This window comes from Eulemur rufifrons, chromosome 1 (genome assembly GCF_041146395.1).
Source record: "Eulemur rufifrons isolate Redbay chromosome 1, OSU_ERuf_1, whole genome shotgun sequence".
NCBI classification, from domain to species: domain Eukaryota; kingdom Metazoa; phylum Chordata; class Mammalia; order Primates; family Lemuridae; genus Eulemur; species Eulemur rufifrons.
Window position 1 is genome coordinate 6,157,628 of NC_090983.1, and position 18,552 is coordinate 6,176,179.

An 18,552-nucleotide genomic window follows, 5' to 3' on the forward strand; every position below is an offset into this window, starting at 1 on the left:
TGTGTTTCTCATTCAGGTTCGAATCATACCTTTACAGTTACAGCGCCTGTTTGCTCAGCTTCTGCTCTTGGACCAGGAAGCTGCATCCACAGCAGACCTCACTGACAGCTTTGGGTGGAGCAGTAATGAGGTACGAAGGTCAGCTTCTCTAAGGAAATATTGCCAGCAATAGAGGAAAGAATAAATGCTGCTTTACTGTTACCTAACTTCCTTTAATTTTATCTTAGGGTCTCAACATATTGTTTGAATGTTTCCTTCTCACATTAAAAAATTGCAAACCAGAAATATGTTTTGTAGACACTTGCTATATACAGGATTTTATGAATGGCTGTGATTTGGGGTTGGGGAGAAGGTTGTGACTACAGGGAGACATACGAGATCGGATTTTTACAATTTCTACTCCAAGAATCTTTATATAGTCTAGTTGAAATACAACACCTCATACCTGGAAATTATTTACCATTTATAAAGCAAACTGCTGATCAGCTTTTTAGTCTTTGACTAACAATAATGGAGAAAGTAAATGGTAACTAAATTTTTAAAATTGTGTCTGCCTTTGTGACAAGCTTTGTGTTTGAATCCGAGTAACGTTTGCTTTAGACAAAACCAGTGAAACCATTCCTTTCAGGTCTTTTCATTTTCCCTGTTCTGACTGTCTCCTGAGTTGCTTCATTTTTTTTCCTGTATCCTATTGTGCGTGGGCTTTCTCTCACTTTCCTGTTTGAGTCCTGAAAGGCATTCAACTATGCACAAACACTACACCCTTGTCAGCAATGAGTAAAGGTGCTTGTTGTCAATATTGATCAGCTGTTAGCTATACAAATTCAAGCGCATCCAGGTCTTTCCATTTTTTGTGGATTAGATGTATTCCTGCAAAGACAAGTATGGGCAACTGTCACAGAATTTAAAGAGGCAATGATAGGAATAATATTATATTGCCTTTAACAATAAAGTTTGAACTGTTGTCTTCTTCTAACCGGGAACACTTTTTAACTGGGCAGTACTACATGATTAAAGAGGTAGGGCATGGACTTTAAAGTAAAATTGGATAATAATACAGTCCTTAAACAGGTATGTTAAATTTTGGATGTAGGGCTGGTAGTTGGGGTTATCTCCTTTTTCCTTCCCTTTTAAAAAAATAACCACTTTTTTGAGATATAATTTACATGCCATAAAATTCATGCTTTGGAAGGATACAGTGGTTTTTTTTTTAGTATATTCACAGAGTTGTGCAACCATCACTACAGTCAATCTTAGAACATTTTCACCAGCCCAAAAAGAAACCCCATACCCATTAGCAGTCACTCCCCTTCCCCCTCCCTCAGCCCCTGGCAACCACTGACCTCCTTTCTCTTGCTATGGATTTGCCTATTCTAGACATTTCATGGGGATGGAATCATACAATTTGTGATCTTTTGTAACTGGCTTCTTTCACTTAAGATAATGTTTTCAGGGCTCATTTATGTTATAGTATGTGTCAGTATTTCGTTCCTTTTTACTGACAAATAAGATTGTATTGGATGAATATGTCACATTGGTGTTTTTTTAATCTAGTCATCAGTTGATGGATTTCCGTTTGTTTTTGATCATGAGTTTCCACTGAGTTGCTGATTTCATACTTCTTAAAGCTGTGAAAACCTTTTTTATTTTATTGTTTCTAAATAAAATCTTGTAGAAAACCCTCTAGGACTGGACCTGCAGTGGTAGGAGAAAATCTGTGAGGTACCTTTACCAAATGTAGGATTGTTCGGAAAGAGAGCTTGAAAACTTCCACAAGTTTTCTGTCCCATCAGAGCCAGTGATCCTGGAGAAATTTACATTCTTTAGTGTCTTACATTTTAAAAGACAAGACAGAGACCCCAAGTCCCACATCTTGATCCAGCTTTCATCCACTTTATCTGCCACTCTTCACAATAAACTTATTTTTAAATTGTCTTCTCTCACTGCCTCTACATTTGTACCCTGCATTTGTTTCTTGGCCACCTTTCTGCTTTTCCTGTGCAAGTCAATAGTGACAACCATGTGCAGAGTCTAGAAGACACGCTCTGTCCTCAGCTGAAGGGGCTCTCAGTAGCACTCACCACCCACCTTAAAGCCCTGGCTTCTCCTGGTTCTGGGGTGACCTCACTCTTCGGGATCTCCCCTCCACTGCTTTTCCTTCTCTTCTCCACTAAGTGTGCCGTGCCCTCGGGCTTTGGGTTATAAATTGCTCTTAAGGAGAAGTTCACACACAGGTACATGACTCATAAAGCAAGTTCCATCAGGAGTTTTTCCTCAGTAGCACTATGTCAGTCTTATTTTAGTGGTTTATTCTTCAAAGCAATAAATTCTAGTTCTTTTCTAATGTGGATAATTCAGACAGTTCATTCACCACTAAGTGAGGTTTTCCTGTGCAGACATTGCCAGCTCTTGGGCACTGTGCCTATTGTGTTCCTTCCTCCTCTCTCCTTTCTGTGGCGTGGCCACTTGTGTGGTATGGTTTTCCACAAGAATGAATACATTTTCTGATTGTCAGGGAAGCTGAGTTATATGTGCACACTGAACACTGCCTGTTCATATTTTCATTTCCCAGTATCAATAAAAATAGATGGTGAGCTCTTAACCTGCTCTTAGCTTATTTTGCATTAGTCATCCTTATCAAGGCTTATCTTTGGATTGCATCATAAATCTTGTGTTTTGTTAACTAATCTTTTTCTAAATGTTTTTAAAGATCTGAAGCACAAGATCACATTTAAAAGTTATCTATTTTATAGGAGATGAGGCAACATGATGTGCAGGAATTGAATCGAATTCTCTTCAGTGCTTTGGAAACTTCTTTAGTTGGGACCTCTGGTCATGACCTCATCAATCGTCTGTATCACGGAACCATCATTAACCAGATTGTTTGTAAAGAATGTAAGAACATCAGTGAGAAGCAGGTGAATATGCCAAAATATTTTAACAATAAATTATATCATAAATTATAATTCCTGTAATTAAACATGGGAGGGAGCTGTAATATTATATGAGGATTAAAATGTTTATTACTGGAAATAATTTATTGGGCCTTTTTCTTTTACCATACACCTAAATCACGAGTTCTCCATGTAAACTAAAAGAAGTAAATATCTTGAAACTTAATCTTTTATTCAGTAGTCTAATATTTAGAAAATGGATTTGGGGGATGTTTACCAATAGAAGACTGTGGCCTTATGAGAGAAGCCAATGTCATTATGGTTAGAATATTGTCAAGAAAGTTAATTGGGGAAGTAATAAAAATAGAGAATACTGAGGATTGTTTAAATTGACAAACATCTGTAATTAAATATTGGATTTAGTTTATTACTTTCCTTTAGAAAGTTCATTTACATATCTGTACTTACGTTTATTCATTATATGTAAACCATATATATTCTGTACAAAGCTTTTATAAATCTATTTTAATTAGTGTATACTTCAGTTCTTTGTAGTGATGTAGATTGCCCTTTTAGTCTAATTGGAATTTAGAAATTGGAAATTTGCTCACGTGAATATAATAATCTCTGTTTGCCCTACAAATCTTAATACAGCCAGTGATTTCGTCAATGAACAGTAATCCTTTAATGAAAAGGATATTGTGTCTATTTTTGAATTACTGTATGATTGACTTAGCTGTGATATAATAATTCACAAAATAATTTCAAAACAATGGATATAAGGCATATTATAAATTAAGGACATTAACTTTTCACATGTGTTACTTTTATTAGGATTTCCACAATAAACTAATTAGTGCCCTATTATTTTCTATTCCCCTTAATTCCTCAAAATAATGCTGTTGCACACACACAGAACTATAAATATGATTTAAACTTTCCAAATTGTAATAGCATTTATTACTAGAAATATATTGTAATTTAAATATAGCTGGAGTATAATTGATAAACTCCCTTTTTGCCAAATTCCCTCCTCTTAATTTTCATAGAATACTTTCTTATCCTGGCTCAAAAGAATTTTTTTTCTTATAACTTCTTCAACATATCTTAAACCAACTCTAGCAAAAGAATATGAAGATATGGAGTTTACATTAGAAAATTTAACCCTACCGCTGCCATTATATTCTAGTATAGAGACTAAAAACGATACTATAAACTTTGTATATACAGTTCTAAATTCAGATGTGTTTTATTGTGGTTTATATGATTTCCTCATAAATAGGTTTGATTATATCTATAGTAAACTCCTAAATTTCTTCCTTTATATATTTTTTCTAATATATTTTAAGCTAAGTTATAGTTTGATTTAGAAGGAAGGATAATTTAATGACTGCATTGCCTAATCAGGAGATCCACATCTTCGTATGTACAGTGTTTTAGAAAAAAATATATCTGATTATTCCCAATATATGTGTGAGCTGGTGATGTCTTTGTAAACCTCTGTGAAATTGTTTGTTTTTTTTAACATTATATTCATGTATATTTCAGGAAGACTTCTTAGATCTAACAGTAGCAGTTAAAAATGTATCTGGTTTGGAAGATGCACTCTGGAACATGTACGTGGAAGAGGAAGTTTTTGACTATGACAACTTGTACCACTGTGGAACTTGCGACAGGCTGGTTAAAGCAGCAAAGGTAAAGATAGATCCCTGCCTTTTTCCAGGGTCCCCACTTAATACACACTGTGTACTTAGTGCTTAATAGCAGGGAGATTTGTCAACTTAAGTCAACACATATGAAAAAGTCTGGAGGAGAGACTTGAAGCCCTTAACACTAGGGATTGAAAAGACATTTACATTATTATCTGTATTTTTTACAATAGAGAATTTTTTTAAAGCTTTCAACCCAACAGTTCTCTCAACTTCCTCCTCTCCCAGGAAAAATTTATTTGTACTTCAGTGTTTCTTAAGTATGCCTTTTTTGATAAACTCCCCGTATGCTGCTTTTTGCAAATTACTATTGTGTAAACGTATATATTTTTATTCCTGCCAGCCAAGAAGCTATTTGAACTTTTCCTTTCCTTGTTTACTCCTATGAAAATAAATGGCTCTCTTGATTTTCTTAATATGTAGTTATTTTATAATCTTGATCTATGTCCTCCCTCACTCTGGTATATCCAGTATGCCCTTTCCTCTTTCACCAAGTAGGAATACTTAACTTACTAAGTAAGCAACTTAACAGAGAATACTTATGGTTTTCTTTCTGTACAGAAAAGCAAAACACAAGATGAAAGAAAGGCAGGATTAAAGCAACTGATTTCTTTTGCCATGTGAGAACTAAGGGAGAAAAGTACAACAAATCAATAAGCATAGAATTCTGATATTTCTCAAATTTATTCATCATTTTCATAAATAAATAACCATTCCTGTAGGTATAATTCACAGTTATTTTTGATTCCAGGAAAGAGAAACTTCTCAAGACGAGAAATAAGAGACAACTCCCATTTAGGTTAATGGAACACCTCCCCAATGTTACTTTCATGCTTGTAAATTTTGCACATTCCAGCTCCTTCATGATGTGGCATTGATTTATTATATCAGTACTTTGGCATTTCTGAAAATCTGCCACATATTAGTTTTTTATCCCAGTTTTGATGTAAGGTCTCCATGCTTTACTGGTTGAGCCCTTTGGATCCAGGATATCTTTTGTTCTAAAAGAACCTGGCATCTGAATAACTCTCTTTGGGGGACAGATTTTAGGAAAACATTTTGTAGAGTTTTTTCACTTTATCTTCTAGCAACCCTTCATTTATATTTCCTTTTCACCATTCTTTCACAATTCTATGTGATTTCTCACTATGGAGTTGTTCTTTAATGTATTTTTCACACAGTTAATTTCCACCCAAAGCATTACCAATGCTAGTAAATTGCTAAATACTAGTAATCCATTTATAGTAATATAAAAATGATTATGGATAATTCACAACTTTCTCTATGTCTATATATGTATAAATTATCAATGCCATTTCCCATTCCTCTAGCTTGGATGTGCTATCTGTAACCTCTCTGGCCTTCCTTCTCAGCTCCTTGTACCTACGGCCAATGTGGCATCAACCCTGCCTCTGTCATTATCATCTGCATCATTAGCTATCCCACTGCTGCTGGATAGTATGATATGCTGTTCATAAACGTCATCAGCTTGAGCTCAATTCAATCAGTGGTTACTGAGCATCGTCTTAAACAGCTGCCACAAAAGACATATTTATGCAGTTACTCCATTATGATGGAGAGTTAGCACTATTCCTATAGCTGGCAGTTATTGAGTTTTTCCAACAAATAAAATGAGCATTGATTTAGCTAACACCTGATATTGATTTTGTATCCTGGAGATTATAGATGAAAATATAATAAAAACAGTACACGCTATGCCTGTAGTTTTCACAATAAGATTTAAAACCAGGGTGAATTTTATACTGTTTAATGTATATTTCCATCTAGCCTTTGCCTCTTTATGAAACTCAAAGAGAGATGTTTATCATTTGCTTATTTATATTCTATTTCACCTTTGTTGTTAAAACTACAATCTAACAAGTATAAACTTCAAAGTTTGGAAAAGTCTTAGATACTTATACATTCTTAGTTCTTGGTTAGGCTTAATTTGCATATTACTGAAATAAAAACCTTTTACTAAACAAATCCAGTTCTTTATATACCTTTTATACCATTGGTTTAATTCTTTTTCAGTGGAAGTTTTTTGATCTAAATACTTTTAAAATTGCATTCTATTTTAGTTGCATTGGATTTGTTGCATTCTAAGTTTAGTTTGGCTCTGTTGCCTAAATAAATGCAGATTGTCTTGTCCTTAGCAGTCTCTTCTCAGCCACATATATTTGAGTTACTCAGTTTTTTAAGATGAATTTTTAGACCTTGTTTAAAAATCTACCATGTTGTTATTAATATATTTCTGGGATTTTTTTGTTTATTTTTTTACCCACTAGATTTGTGGAACTATTATTTTAAATATATATTTTAGGGATGTTAGATATATATGATTATGGATAATTTTATACATAGGGGAAGGATTTTTTTTTTCTCCTCACAGACCATTAATTCAAGAGGGTTGGGGACAACTGATGACTCTTAAAAAATATTTTGTGTGCTTTCGAATTAAAAACAGTGACTTTAAAACCCCATTCAATAGGTTTTAACCTCTGGGGAGTTAGAATCCTTTTGAAAGTCTAATGAAAGCTGTGGATCTTTTCCCCAGAAAAATACATATGCACATAAAATTTTTTTATCATTTCATGAGTTCAGGTCCTTTGAAACAGTTTCTTAGGTCCCAGGTTAAGAGCTGCAGTTCTTCACTAAATAAAAAAAAACTGTATATGGAGACACCAAGGAAAAGGCCAGGGGTGGGCAGGAAATGGTACCATTAAAGAGGGAATATGCCCACAAAATAATATTTTAGGATATCAACGCTAGAAACATAAAACAGGCTTCTAGGTTTTTTTTAGTTGCAAGCATAAATGAGTGATGCCACCTTCAGACCCATAAAATAGATGAGTTTATATCAAGAGTTATGTTGAATCCATGGTAATGGGTTTATGTGATCTAAGGACATATTTCTCTCAGAACTGTCATAGGTTGTTGGTTGTTTCTTTCTACCTTAAGAAACATTATGTATCCCTTTGTATAACTCTGTTTTTTAAAAACTTTGTTAATTTTTCTTTTAACAGTCGGCCAAATTACGTAAGCTGCCTCCCTTCCTTACTATTTCATTGCTAAGATTTAATTTTGATTTCGTGAAATGTGAACGCTACAAGGAAACTAGCTGTTATACGTTCCCTCTCCGGATCAATCTCAAGCCTTTTTGTGAACAGGTTTGAACTATGTTATTTTTAAATTCTTTCTTTACCCCTCCCAACATTGAATCTTTTGTTTGACTGATTTTCAGTTGGTTTATTGCAGAATCTTTCAACCTTGGCACTATTAACATTTTAAGTTAAATTATTCTCCGTTGTGGGAGACTGCTCCAGGCATTGTAGGATATTGGTAGCACCCCTGGCCTCTGCCTACTAGACGACAGCAGCATCCGCACTCCTCCTCCCCCAGGTGTGGCAAACCAGAATGTCTTCAGACAAGGCCAATGTCCATGTCCATGTCAACCAAAATCACCCCTGGTTGAGAACCACTGATGTATTTACAGTCCTTTTGAAATTCCAAATTATGGATTTGTTCTCAATTCTCTTTATTAAACTCTTCTTGAAAAATCTTTGAAATGAGAATTTAAGAACAGAATTGGAAATGACCCTGCATTTAGAAAACTTGCCACTAATTGGTACTTTGCTATTTGGATTTAGTTTTAGATGCAATCATTAATTACGCATCTAGAAAGTGAAGAGGAGAATGGAACTACACTGGTTTAAAATTGTAATCCTCAAGACATAGGAAATAAAAAGTTTTAAAAACAAATTACAAAATCGACCTGCTTTATAGCCCACTTTCAAATATTTTTTATATCATTGCTATACATGCCAAGATCAGAGTGAGGAAAATGATTGTATTTCTTATCATAAATTATTTTTTGTATTAAGAACAGAATATTTATTAGCTAGTTATTGAATTTCTATTAAAAAAGTAATATTTTTATAAATGTTTTTAAAATTCAAACTCTTCACACAGGAGCCTTCTCTGCTTCAAGCCTAACTACTGAGCTTTTTGGTTTTTGTTTTATTGTTTGAATTACCACTCAAAGGTTCTAATTTTCTATTGACCCTGAACCTGTTATCGGCATACCCAGAATAAATAATTTTCCCAGAGTTAGTTAATATACTTTCCCCTTCTTTTGTAAAAGATAGTTTGTCACATGATTTTAGTATACTTTCATATAACAAAACTGAAATAAGTAAAGAAATTGAGCACTTATCTAGGAAATCCACATTAATTTTACTTTTGGATTTCTGTATTAATGGGATAAAATGTCACTTTGCATCTTTGTGTGTACCTCTTGTCTTTTGCCTGAACCAAACATTTTAAAATGTTTCACACTTTAGAAGTATATTTTAAGCAAATAAAGTCTTTAAATAACTGGCACTCATATGTACATTTTAACATCAGAGATGAACACTGAGTTTAGACATCAAAACTGGAAGGGAGATTATACCATGTAGTTCAGACTCCTTGAATGTGAAAATTAAGGATTCTTTTTTCTTCTGCATTGAGAATTTAAATAAATTTTTTTTTTTTAAATATAGGGTCTTACTGTGTTGCCCAGGCTGGAATGCACTGGTGCAATTATAGCTCATTGCAACCTTGAACTCCTGGGTTCAAGCAATCTTCTGCCTCATCTTCCCAAGTAGCTGGCACTACAGGTGTGCACCACCATATCTGGCTAGGGAATTTAAGTAAACAGCTTTAAAGTATCTCTTAGTCTAAAGTAATTTTTCATTTTGTTTTGTTTTTAATTGCTAGTGTAGAAGCTCATCAGTTGAGTCACTCATGATTATAGAACATAATAATTATACAAAAGGATGATCATAGAATTAATAACGTAAGAAAGAACCTCTTAATTCTACTAAACTGCCTCTAAATAGGACCAGCTAAGTTCCTGTTCTATGTAGAGGACTGAAGTGTCATGAGGGGTGATAGTTGATCTGGCTTTGACTTTGAGGCACACAGTAGTTGAAATACAGGACAATTTAAACAGGTAAAGAGCACATGTACAAAGCAGTGTAATAGGTGTGATACAAAGATGGGTTTCTCTTGCTAAAATTATCTACAACAGACTCACTAATAGGGTAAGGTGGCTCATTGTCTCGTTGGCTTACCTGATCTTAGCCAAAGTACGTAAAAATAACATCCCTTTCAGATACATGTTTTAATTAAGAGGCAGAATTTGATTGGTGTAGTATGATTGGTATTACATCAATGAACCAAGAGTTTTAAAATTTAAAGCCAGCTATTTAAATTCATCTTTATTTACCATTAAGCAACAGAATAAACAGTGAAGTTTCTTATTTCAATAGTTGAAATTTTTTGTCCTTTGATTATGTATCTTATTGTTTTACATAAACTGTGTCAATGTTTATGTTCCTTTTTCTTTTAGAGTGAATTGGATGACTTAGAATATATATATGACCTCTTCTCAGTTATTATACACAAAGGTGGCTGCTATGGAGGACATTATCATGTATATATTAAAGATGTTGATCATTTGGGAAACTGGCAATTTCAAGTAAGTATAGAAATTCATTTAGAAATATCTTTGTAATTTCTAGGCCGGGCGCGGTGGCTCACGCCTGTAATCCTAGCACTCTGGGAGGCCGAGGCGGGTGGATCACTCAAGGTCAGGAGTTTGAGACCAGCCTGAGCAAGAGCGAGACCCCGTCTCTACTAAAAATAGAAAGAAATTATATGGACAACTAAAAATATATATATAGAAAAATTAGCCGGGCATGGTGGCGCATGCCTGTAGTCCCAGCTACTCAGGAGGCTGAGGCAGGAGGATCGCTTGAGCCCAGGAGGTTGAGGTTGCTGTGAGCTAGGCTGACGCCACGGCACTCACTCTAGCCTGGGCAACAAAGTGAAACTCTGTCTAAAAAAAAAAAGAAATATCTTTGTAATTTCTTTGCTTTTCTATTTCTATTATTTTGTTGAGGATAATCTTTTACCATTTATTATATATCTACTCTGTAGAAAACTTTGATAAGCAGTAAAAGTTAATATAGATGTAAGTTTTAAATTTTTATTTCTGAATAATTTCAGATTTACGGAAAAATTACTAGAATAGTAAAAACACCTCTAGATTCTCCAGTTAACATTTTGCCAATTTGTGCACATGCATACACAGACACACACACATTATTAACATCATCATTATTAATGCTGAACCATTTGAAATTAAGTTGTAGACATCAAGCTTTTTTACCCCTAAATACTTCAGTGTTTATCTTGTAAAACCAAGGATATTATCTTACATAAGTATTAATCAAAATCAGGAACTTCTAACATTGATATAATGCTATTGTCTAATAATCGAACAATTGTTGTCTAATATGCAGAGTCCACCAGTTGTCCGATTCACATCCTTTATGGCAGTTTTTCCCCCACTCTAGTGTCAAGTCTAGTATCATGCCTTATATTTAGTTAGCTATCACTTAAGTTTCTTTTAAATATGGAGCCATTTCTCAGTTTACAGTTACTCCATTTTGACATAGAGATAGCACTATTCCTATAGCTGACAGTTACTGAATTTTTGCTGACAAATAAAATGAGCATCAATTTGAATAGCACATGATAACAATTTTGTATTCTGCAGATTATAGGTAAAAATGTAATAAATACAGTAAATCCCATGCCTATAGCTTTCCCAGTAGGATTTAAAACCAAGGTGAATTTTGTCCTATTTAATATACTATGACCACGCACTCATGTCTTTTGTATAACTCTTTAAAATGGTGCTCAATAACCACTGCTTGAATTATGTTTAAAACTTTTATCTTCCTAGAGTGGTTTCCTGTGAATGGTATAAGAAGTTTTTTTGTTTTGTTCCATTTGGGAAAATTGCCCATTACCATTTATTGAATAATCCATTTTTCTCCTCTAATCTACTGTGCCAGTTCCGTTATGTGAGTTGTTCATTTTGGTGTGAGTCTGTTTTTCAGCTCCCCATTCTGCTGTTCTTTTTTCCTTCTCCTGGGCAAATGCCACCTCATTACTTTCCATGGCTTTATATAAGAAGTCATAATATCTGGTAAGGCAAGCCTCTCTACATGTTGTTACTCTTCAGGAGTATCAAGCCTGTCTTGGATTTTTATGCTTCAGTGTATATTTCTAGAGTCACCTTGTTGGCATTCTCACACATGCACATGTGCATATGTACACACACATATATTCAGGTTTTGAGTCTTCATATGTGAACAAGATATATCTTTCAATTTTTTAAAGCTACTTTAATGTCTTATAAAAAAATTCTATAATTTTCTTTCAAACAGAACTTACGGATGTTCTGAGGGAAATCACTGAGTCTATTTCCTATGAAATTATAATGTATTACACATCAACCCCAAACTCTCATCCAATTTCCTAAAATGAAACTAAAACACAATAAAACATCTATATGTAAGTCACAAATCATCATGTTAGACTATAAAATGCTTAAAGCATAGCTTTCTATCAAACACTTAATATGGTTGCTGATGAATAGTTGCTCCACATGTATTAATCATAACATGGTTTCTTGTGGTGCCAGTGATATCCAAGTTAAATAGTCCCTTTTTTGACACTCAACTTGCTTTTCAAAACATCTGCCTGTATTTCTTTTTCTTTTTTTTTCTTTTCTTTTTTTTTTTTTTTACATACCTTGTGGCCAGAACCATCTGTATTTCTGACATTCTATCAATTGTGTTTGGAATATATTGAGAGAGATATATACTTTGTAAGTTTGGATTTGAAAAAAGTCAAACTATATTCTACGAAGAAAATGTTTACCAGGGAAATGTTCTGTGTGACTGTATGTTGTGTTTTTGGGACTGTTTATAACTAGTGTATTGAAATGCAGTTATCTTTAGTACATTGATTTTGTATACGAAAATATATATTTTACAATGTAAATTAAACAATATATATACTAATAACCAGTAATCGCGCTAAATTCTCTTACGTTGTAGGCATCTGTGGAAAACGGTAGTTTTCTTTCACTCTTTCTAATCCTTTGCCTTCCATTTCTTTACTTACCTTACTGCAGTGACTATAACTGTGGTTCTGGGTTGAGAACGCCACACAAGCATCACTCTTAAATGCTTGTGCCACATTTGCCAAGACACTAGCTTGCTGAGCACCTTCCCAGTCAGATGAAGTGAATCACTTCTTATCCTCATCTGGTCTGTTTCATCTCTGAGTGTCTCCATGTTTAGTTTAAGCTGGTCGTTATCACATTACCTTCCCCGCTTTCTTGCATCTTCAGTTTCCTGTGGTAGAGAATCCTTATTCTTTGGAGTGGCCGTCCCCCCCCCCCCCCCCCCCCGCCCTACACACACACACTTTTCAGACAATGACATTAGCTTTATTTCATTCTCTCTCTAAGATGAAGTTGAAGTCTTGAGCATTCCCACTGCAGTTCCTGGCTTTTTTGTTTCCAGTTATGCCTCCATCTGTTGTAACCTTTTTTCGATACGACCATATCTCTCTGCAGACTTAGAAAGGGCTCCCAGCCTCTGGGAGTGTATTCTATGTTCCTTGATACCTGCTGCAGCTTTTGCTCAGCCGGTTTCAGAGTTCAGGCATTTTTCTAGTTTGTAGCATTTATCCTCAGTCTTTTGATGCATACATTATCTATCTGCAATTTCATCTTCAAGTTTATCATTGAGATCATGCACAGAGGCAGCTTTGTACTCTGGTGAGGCAGTATGTTTCAAGAGTAATGATTCTTTCTTTCATGTCTTTTTGGATTGTAGTTTCTTGGATAGCTCTTTGCAATTTTGTGTTTGTTTCTTCAGAATTGATCAGCTTTTTTCTGGCAGTATCAGGGTCTCCTCCCAGTTCTGTGACGTAGGTCAAGGGGCAGGCGGGCATTCCTTCATTTGGCCTCACTCTCTGCACTGCCTGTCTATTCTTGAAGCTCTGTTACCATAGCAAGGTCTTCCTCATGGCTTAGATAACAATCAGAAGATTGATTTCCATTTGTGCTTGGTATCCTTTCTTATTCATGGCTTCTACCAAGCATCCATTTGTTAATTTTTTTTCCTTATTTTTCTGTCCTTTAATAATCATTAGCTTTTCATCCAGAGCTTTGTGGTATTCAAATAATGATTTAGTGCTTTAAGAATTTCACCTTCAGGCGGAGCGTGGTGGCTCACGCCTGTAATCCTAGCACTCTGGGAGGCCGAGGTGGGAGGATCACTCGAGGTCAGGAGTTCGAGACCAGCCTGAGCAAGAGCAAGACCCCGTCTCTACTAAAAAATAGAAATTATCTGGACAACTAAAAATATATAGAAAAAATCAGGCGGGCATGGTGGCGCATCCCTGTAGTCCCAGCTACTGGGGAGGCTGAGGCAGAAGGATTGCTTAAGCCCAGGAGTTTGAGGTTGCTATGTGGTAGGCTGATGCCACGGTACTCTAGCCCAGGCAACGGAGCAAGAGTCTGTCTCAAAAAAAAAAAAAAAAAGAATTTCACCTTCAGTAGATACATCTGCTGTACATTTGTGCTTATGTCTTTACTGCCATTATCCTGAGAGATCTCCTATGCCTAGAGACAAAGGATTCCAAATATTCTAATCATAGCCAGGTAGTGTTCTTTCTTTCTGCACATAGTTCAGCTATTATTTCTTCCCTTTCAAGGAGTGGTTCCCTACATACATGGAGTTCTTCATACATACTGTCTGTAAGGAATAACTTTCAGGACCAACCTCATGTAATTTTCCCTGGATGAAAGTCAACATTTTTGCTTTCTGTAGCAGGATTTGGGGACAAGAAAAAAAGAAGAAGAAAACAACTAAGTCAACATTTCGGTCTCTCTTAGTGTATCTAGAAGGTGATCCATTTCATCTAGCATGGAGGCCATCGACTACAAATGTGACTCTAGATCTGGCTGTAAAGGGGAGCCTGATCCATGCCTCCCACTTCCTTGGAAGTCTTTTGCTTCACGGATGGTCAGTGAATATCCTCTCACATGTTTGAGTAAGTGGGGCAGAGAAGTCTTCACAGGAGCACTCACTTGGCAGCCCTCTGACTGGTGCCTGCTGGACCCTCCCAGCCCCACACGGCCAGGGCTGGACACTGGCAGAGTGGAGAAGGATGGGCCCAGCCTATGTGTCATCTGCATCAACTTGTCAAATGTTGGAGTTGTGGGCTCCAGTGTCCTCCCTGAAATGCCAGCTTGCCTTTCACCTCCTATCACTTTTAAGTCTCTTTTTCCATAGTTGTAAATTTCTTTAAGTACTTTAAACATACTTATTTTATTATTTTCTGTCTGATAATTGCAGTATCTGAAGACTTTATAGGTGTGATTTGGATATTGCTGATGCTGCTGATTCTATTTCCTTGTGATTTTGTTATTTTGGACTATAGGCTTCTTGGTTTGTTTGTTTTTAACAACTTGATTTATAAGAATAATTTGATGCCTGTGTTGAAAGTGCCTGCTTCCAAGAAAGATTTGTTTGTCTCTAACACAAGCCTGTGGTTACTACCAGCCCTTAACAACTTTAAAATCTGGACTTGATGGTTTTAGAGCTATACGGCTAGTGTGAATCTGGGCCACAATCCCACATGAGGACCAATTTAGGATTACTAGAGGACATGCTTTTTCCCCTTCATCCAGTATCTCGGTCAAGGCAATTCCTTAATGTCCTGTATTATGGGGTCAATGTTTTTAGCTCATGCTTATATTGAGGGTGTTGGGTTCCAGCTTTTTGCTGGATGTTGTCCTTATGATATAAAAAATATGTATTTGGTCTTTTGTCCCCAGTGCCAGTTCCTAACACAGAACTCTTTGGAATTTCGTTAGTGGTGGGAGTGTCTTTTGTTATTCATAATGAGCCTCTTTCCACTATACCTGAGTAGATGCTAATGAGGTCACTCCTAGATGTCTCAGGATGGGGCCAGTGGCCACAGGTGTCAGTCATGTTATTGGAGGGTTGAAACTTCCAGGCCTAAGTTCCTTACCTTGGGGAAAGAAGAGGGATGGGAGATTGAGTTCTTTTTTTTTTTTTTTTTTTTTTTGAGACAGAGTCTCACTCTGTTGCCCAGGCTAGAGTGAGTGCCGTGGCGTCAGCCTAGCTCACAGCAACCTCAAACTCCTGAGCTCAAGCGATCCTTCTGTCTCAGCCTCCCGAGTAGCTGGGACTACAGGCATGCACCACCATGCCCGGCTAATTTTTTTCTATATAGATTTTTAGCTGTCCGTATAATTTCTTTCTATTTTTAGTAGAGATGGGGTCTCGCTCTTGCTCAGGCTGGTCTCGAACTCCTGAGCTCAAACGATCCGCCCACCTCGGCCTCCCAGAGTGCTAGGATTACAGGCGTGAGCCACCGCGCCCGGCCGAGATTGAGTTCTGACATCAATGACCCGTGATTTAATCTGTCATGCTTCTGTGATGAAACTTCAGTAAAAACTCTTATAAAACAAGGTTTTAGGAGTTTCTGGCTTGGTGAACCCATCCTCATGCTGGGAGGGTGGCCATCCCAATGCCATGAGAACAGTCTCCTGAACTCCAGACCCTTCTGGACCTTGCCCCATGTATCTCTTCATCTGGCTGTTCACTTGTATCCTTTATCATAAACTGTAGTGTAAGTATAAGTTCCTGAGTTCTGTAAGTTGTTCCAGAAAAATGTGAACCTGAATTAGGAATTGTGGGAACCCTAGAATTTGTCAGCCAGGCAGAAGTGCAGGTAGCCTAGGGACCCCATTTGTGGTTGGTGTTTGAAGTAGGGGACAGTTTTATGGGACTGAACCCTCGGCCTGTAGGATCTGAGCTATCACCAGGTAGTTAGTGTCAGAATTAAAGGGAATTATAGGCACCCAGTTGATGTCAGAGAATTGGAGAATTGGTTGCTTTTTTAAAAAGTCACTCAGCTCCCTACTTGAATAGGCTTTGGGCTGCTTCTCTCAAACCGTGTCCTGTATGAGCATCCGAATGGAAGCTCAGTGTCAGCAGAGTTGGTGTCTTAGGCTATTCAGGCTGCTGTAACAAAACACCTTGGACTGGGTAATTTATAAACAACAGAAACTTATTATTCACAGTTCTGGGGACTGGGAAGTCGAAGATCAAGGCATCAGCAGATTTTATGTCTGTAAGGACTCGCTCTGCTTCATAGATGACACTTTTTGCTGTGTCTTCACATGGTAGAAGGTGCAAATGCAAACAAGCTCCCTCAGGCCTCTTTTACAAGGTCACTAATCTCATTTATGAAGGCTCTGCTTTCATGACCTAATCACCTCCGTAAGGCCCCACCGCTTAATACTACTCTACTGGCGATTAGGTTTCAACATGTGAATTCGGGGGGAACATAAACATTCAGACCATCACAGTTGGAGAGCTAGAGATCTCACCTCTGGATTCCTTACCTGGATTCCCATCTCACTTTTTGACTTCTGAAGATTTTCCAGATGTTCTTCTAGCTCATCATGTATTTAAAAAGATGTTCTTTTGTTTTGCTTTTACTTTATCCAGCATTTTGATTAATTTTGTATCAGGATGGTTGTCTCTAGTTTGCCATATTGTAACATTTCTTGATTATTTTTATCTTGTGTTGATTGGGTTTTTTTTTTTAGACAGAGTCTCTCTCTGGGCTAGAGTGCTGTGGCATCAGCCCAGCTCACAGCAACCTCAAACTCCTGGGCTCAAGCTATCCTTCTGCCTCAGCCTCCCGAGTAGCTGGGACTACAGGCATGTGCCACCATGCCTGGCTAATTTTTCTGTATATTTTTAGTTGTCCAGCTAGTTTCTTTCTATTTTTAGTAGAGATGGGGGGCCTCACTCTTGCTCAGGCTGGTCTCGAACTCCTGACCTCGAGTGATCTGCCCACCTCAGCCTCCCAGAGTGCTAGGATTACAGGCCTGAGCCACCACCGCACCTGGCCCATGTTGATTGTTTAGGTCTATTTGTATTTATGTTTTTAAGATAATTTAAAATACTTTTGCAAGATAACATGTATGAAAAAAGTCAATAAAAATAGCTTACCAGGGTATTAATAATTTTGACATGTTCCCCAATACCTTCATAGGATGGGGCGAAAACTTGGATGATCCCGAAATAGAAGGGAGTGTTTAAGCTGAGCCTGCAATGATGGTTAGAATTTCCTTAGGCCAATACAAGTGAGTGAGAACATACTGGATGAAGACCAGAAAATATTTTGAGTTGAATGGTAATGAAAACCTAAAGTACCAAATTGCGCAGGATGCAGCTAAAGTAGTGCTAAGCCAGAGAATGTTGGAACCCATCATATGTATTGTGCTAGAAACTTTACTTATCTCATAATATCAATTTACAGAGAAAGCCAGAGAGATTAAATAACTTGTCTAGGATTGCTCAACCAAGCTGGAATTCAAAGCCAGTTTTACCTGATTCCAAAACATCATATACAGATTATTATGATGTTTTTTATTGTTGTTTCTCCATCTTGAAACTCCCATGGAGTAGACATTCCAATTTTGTTAAGTACTTTTTAAGGGATTAGTAACAGAAACTCTTTTATTGTTTTCCTTCCTAGGAGGAAAAAAGTAAACCAGATGTGAATTTGAAAGATCTTCAGGATGAAGGAGAGATTGACGATCCACTGATGATTCTAAAAGCAATCTTATTGCAGGTAGTGTATGTATGTGTATGTGTTTGTATATGTGTGTGTATCATATATATATGAGATTCAGTTGGGAGATATAATATTGTTACCATTCATAATCTTTTTCCTTCAGGACATTCTCCATGTCTACATTTTAAAGTTTTTTGTTGGGGATTTTCTGGTTATAAAAGAAATACATTATCATGGTAGAAAATTCAAGGGGAAAAAACCCAGACAATATATAAAGAAAATGAAAAACATAAATAGACCATATACCAACAGTCGTTGTTAACAATTTGATTATATTTTTTGCATTCTATTTTCTTTGTATATGTATATTGGGGTTGGGTTATCAATTTTTTTTGGTTATTATTATCATTTTA

The 18,552-nt window shown here is 36.4% G+C and overlaps 1 protein-coding gene across 4 annotated transcripts in view; it reads left to right on the plus strand.

Annotated features, from left to right (window-relative positions):
• Positions 1-18,552, plus strand: part of USP40 (ubiquitin specific peptidase 40) — an 85,420-nt gene that overhangs the window by 4,923 nt on the left and 61,945 nt on the right. For all 4 annotated transcript variants that reach the window (XM_069468449.1, XM_069468616.1, XM_069468546.1 and 1 more), the window contains exons 4-9: positions 17-130; positions 2,754-2,918; positions 4,443-4,589; positions 7,630-7,773; positions 9,999-10,127; positions 18,101-18,196. In XM_069468449.1, coding sequence (XP_069324550.1) covers positions 17-130; positions 2,754-2,918; positions 4,443-4,589; positions 7,630-7,773; positions 9,999-10,127; positions 18,101-18,196 — 795 coding nt within the window. The remainder of the gene's footprint in view (positions 1-16; positions 131-2,753; positions 2,919-4,442; positions 4,590-7,629; positions 7,774-9,998; positions 10,128-18,100; positions 18,197-18,552) is intronic.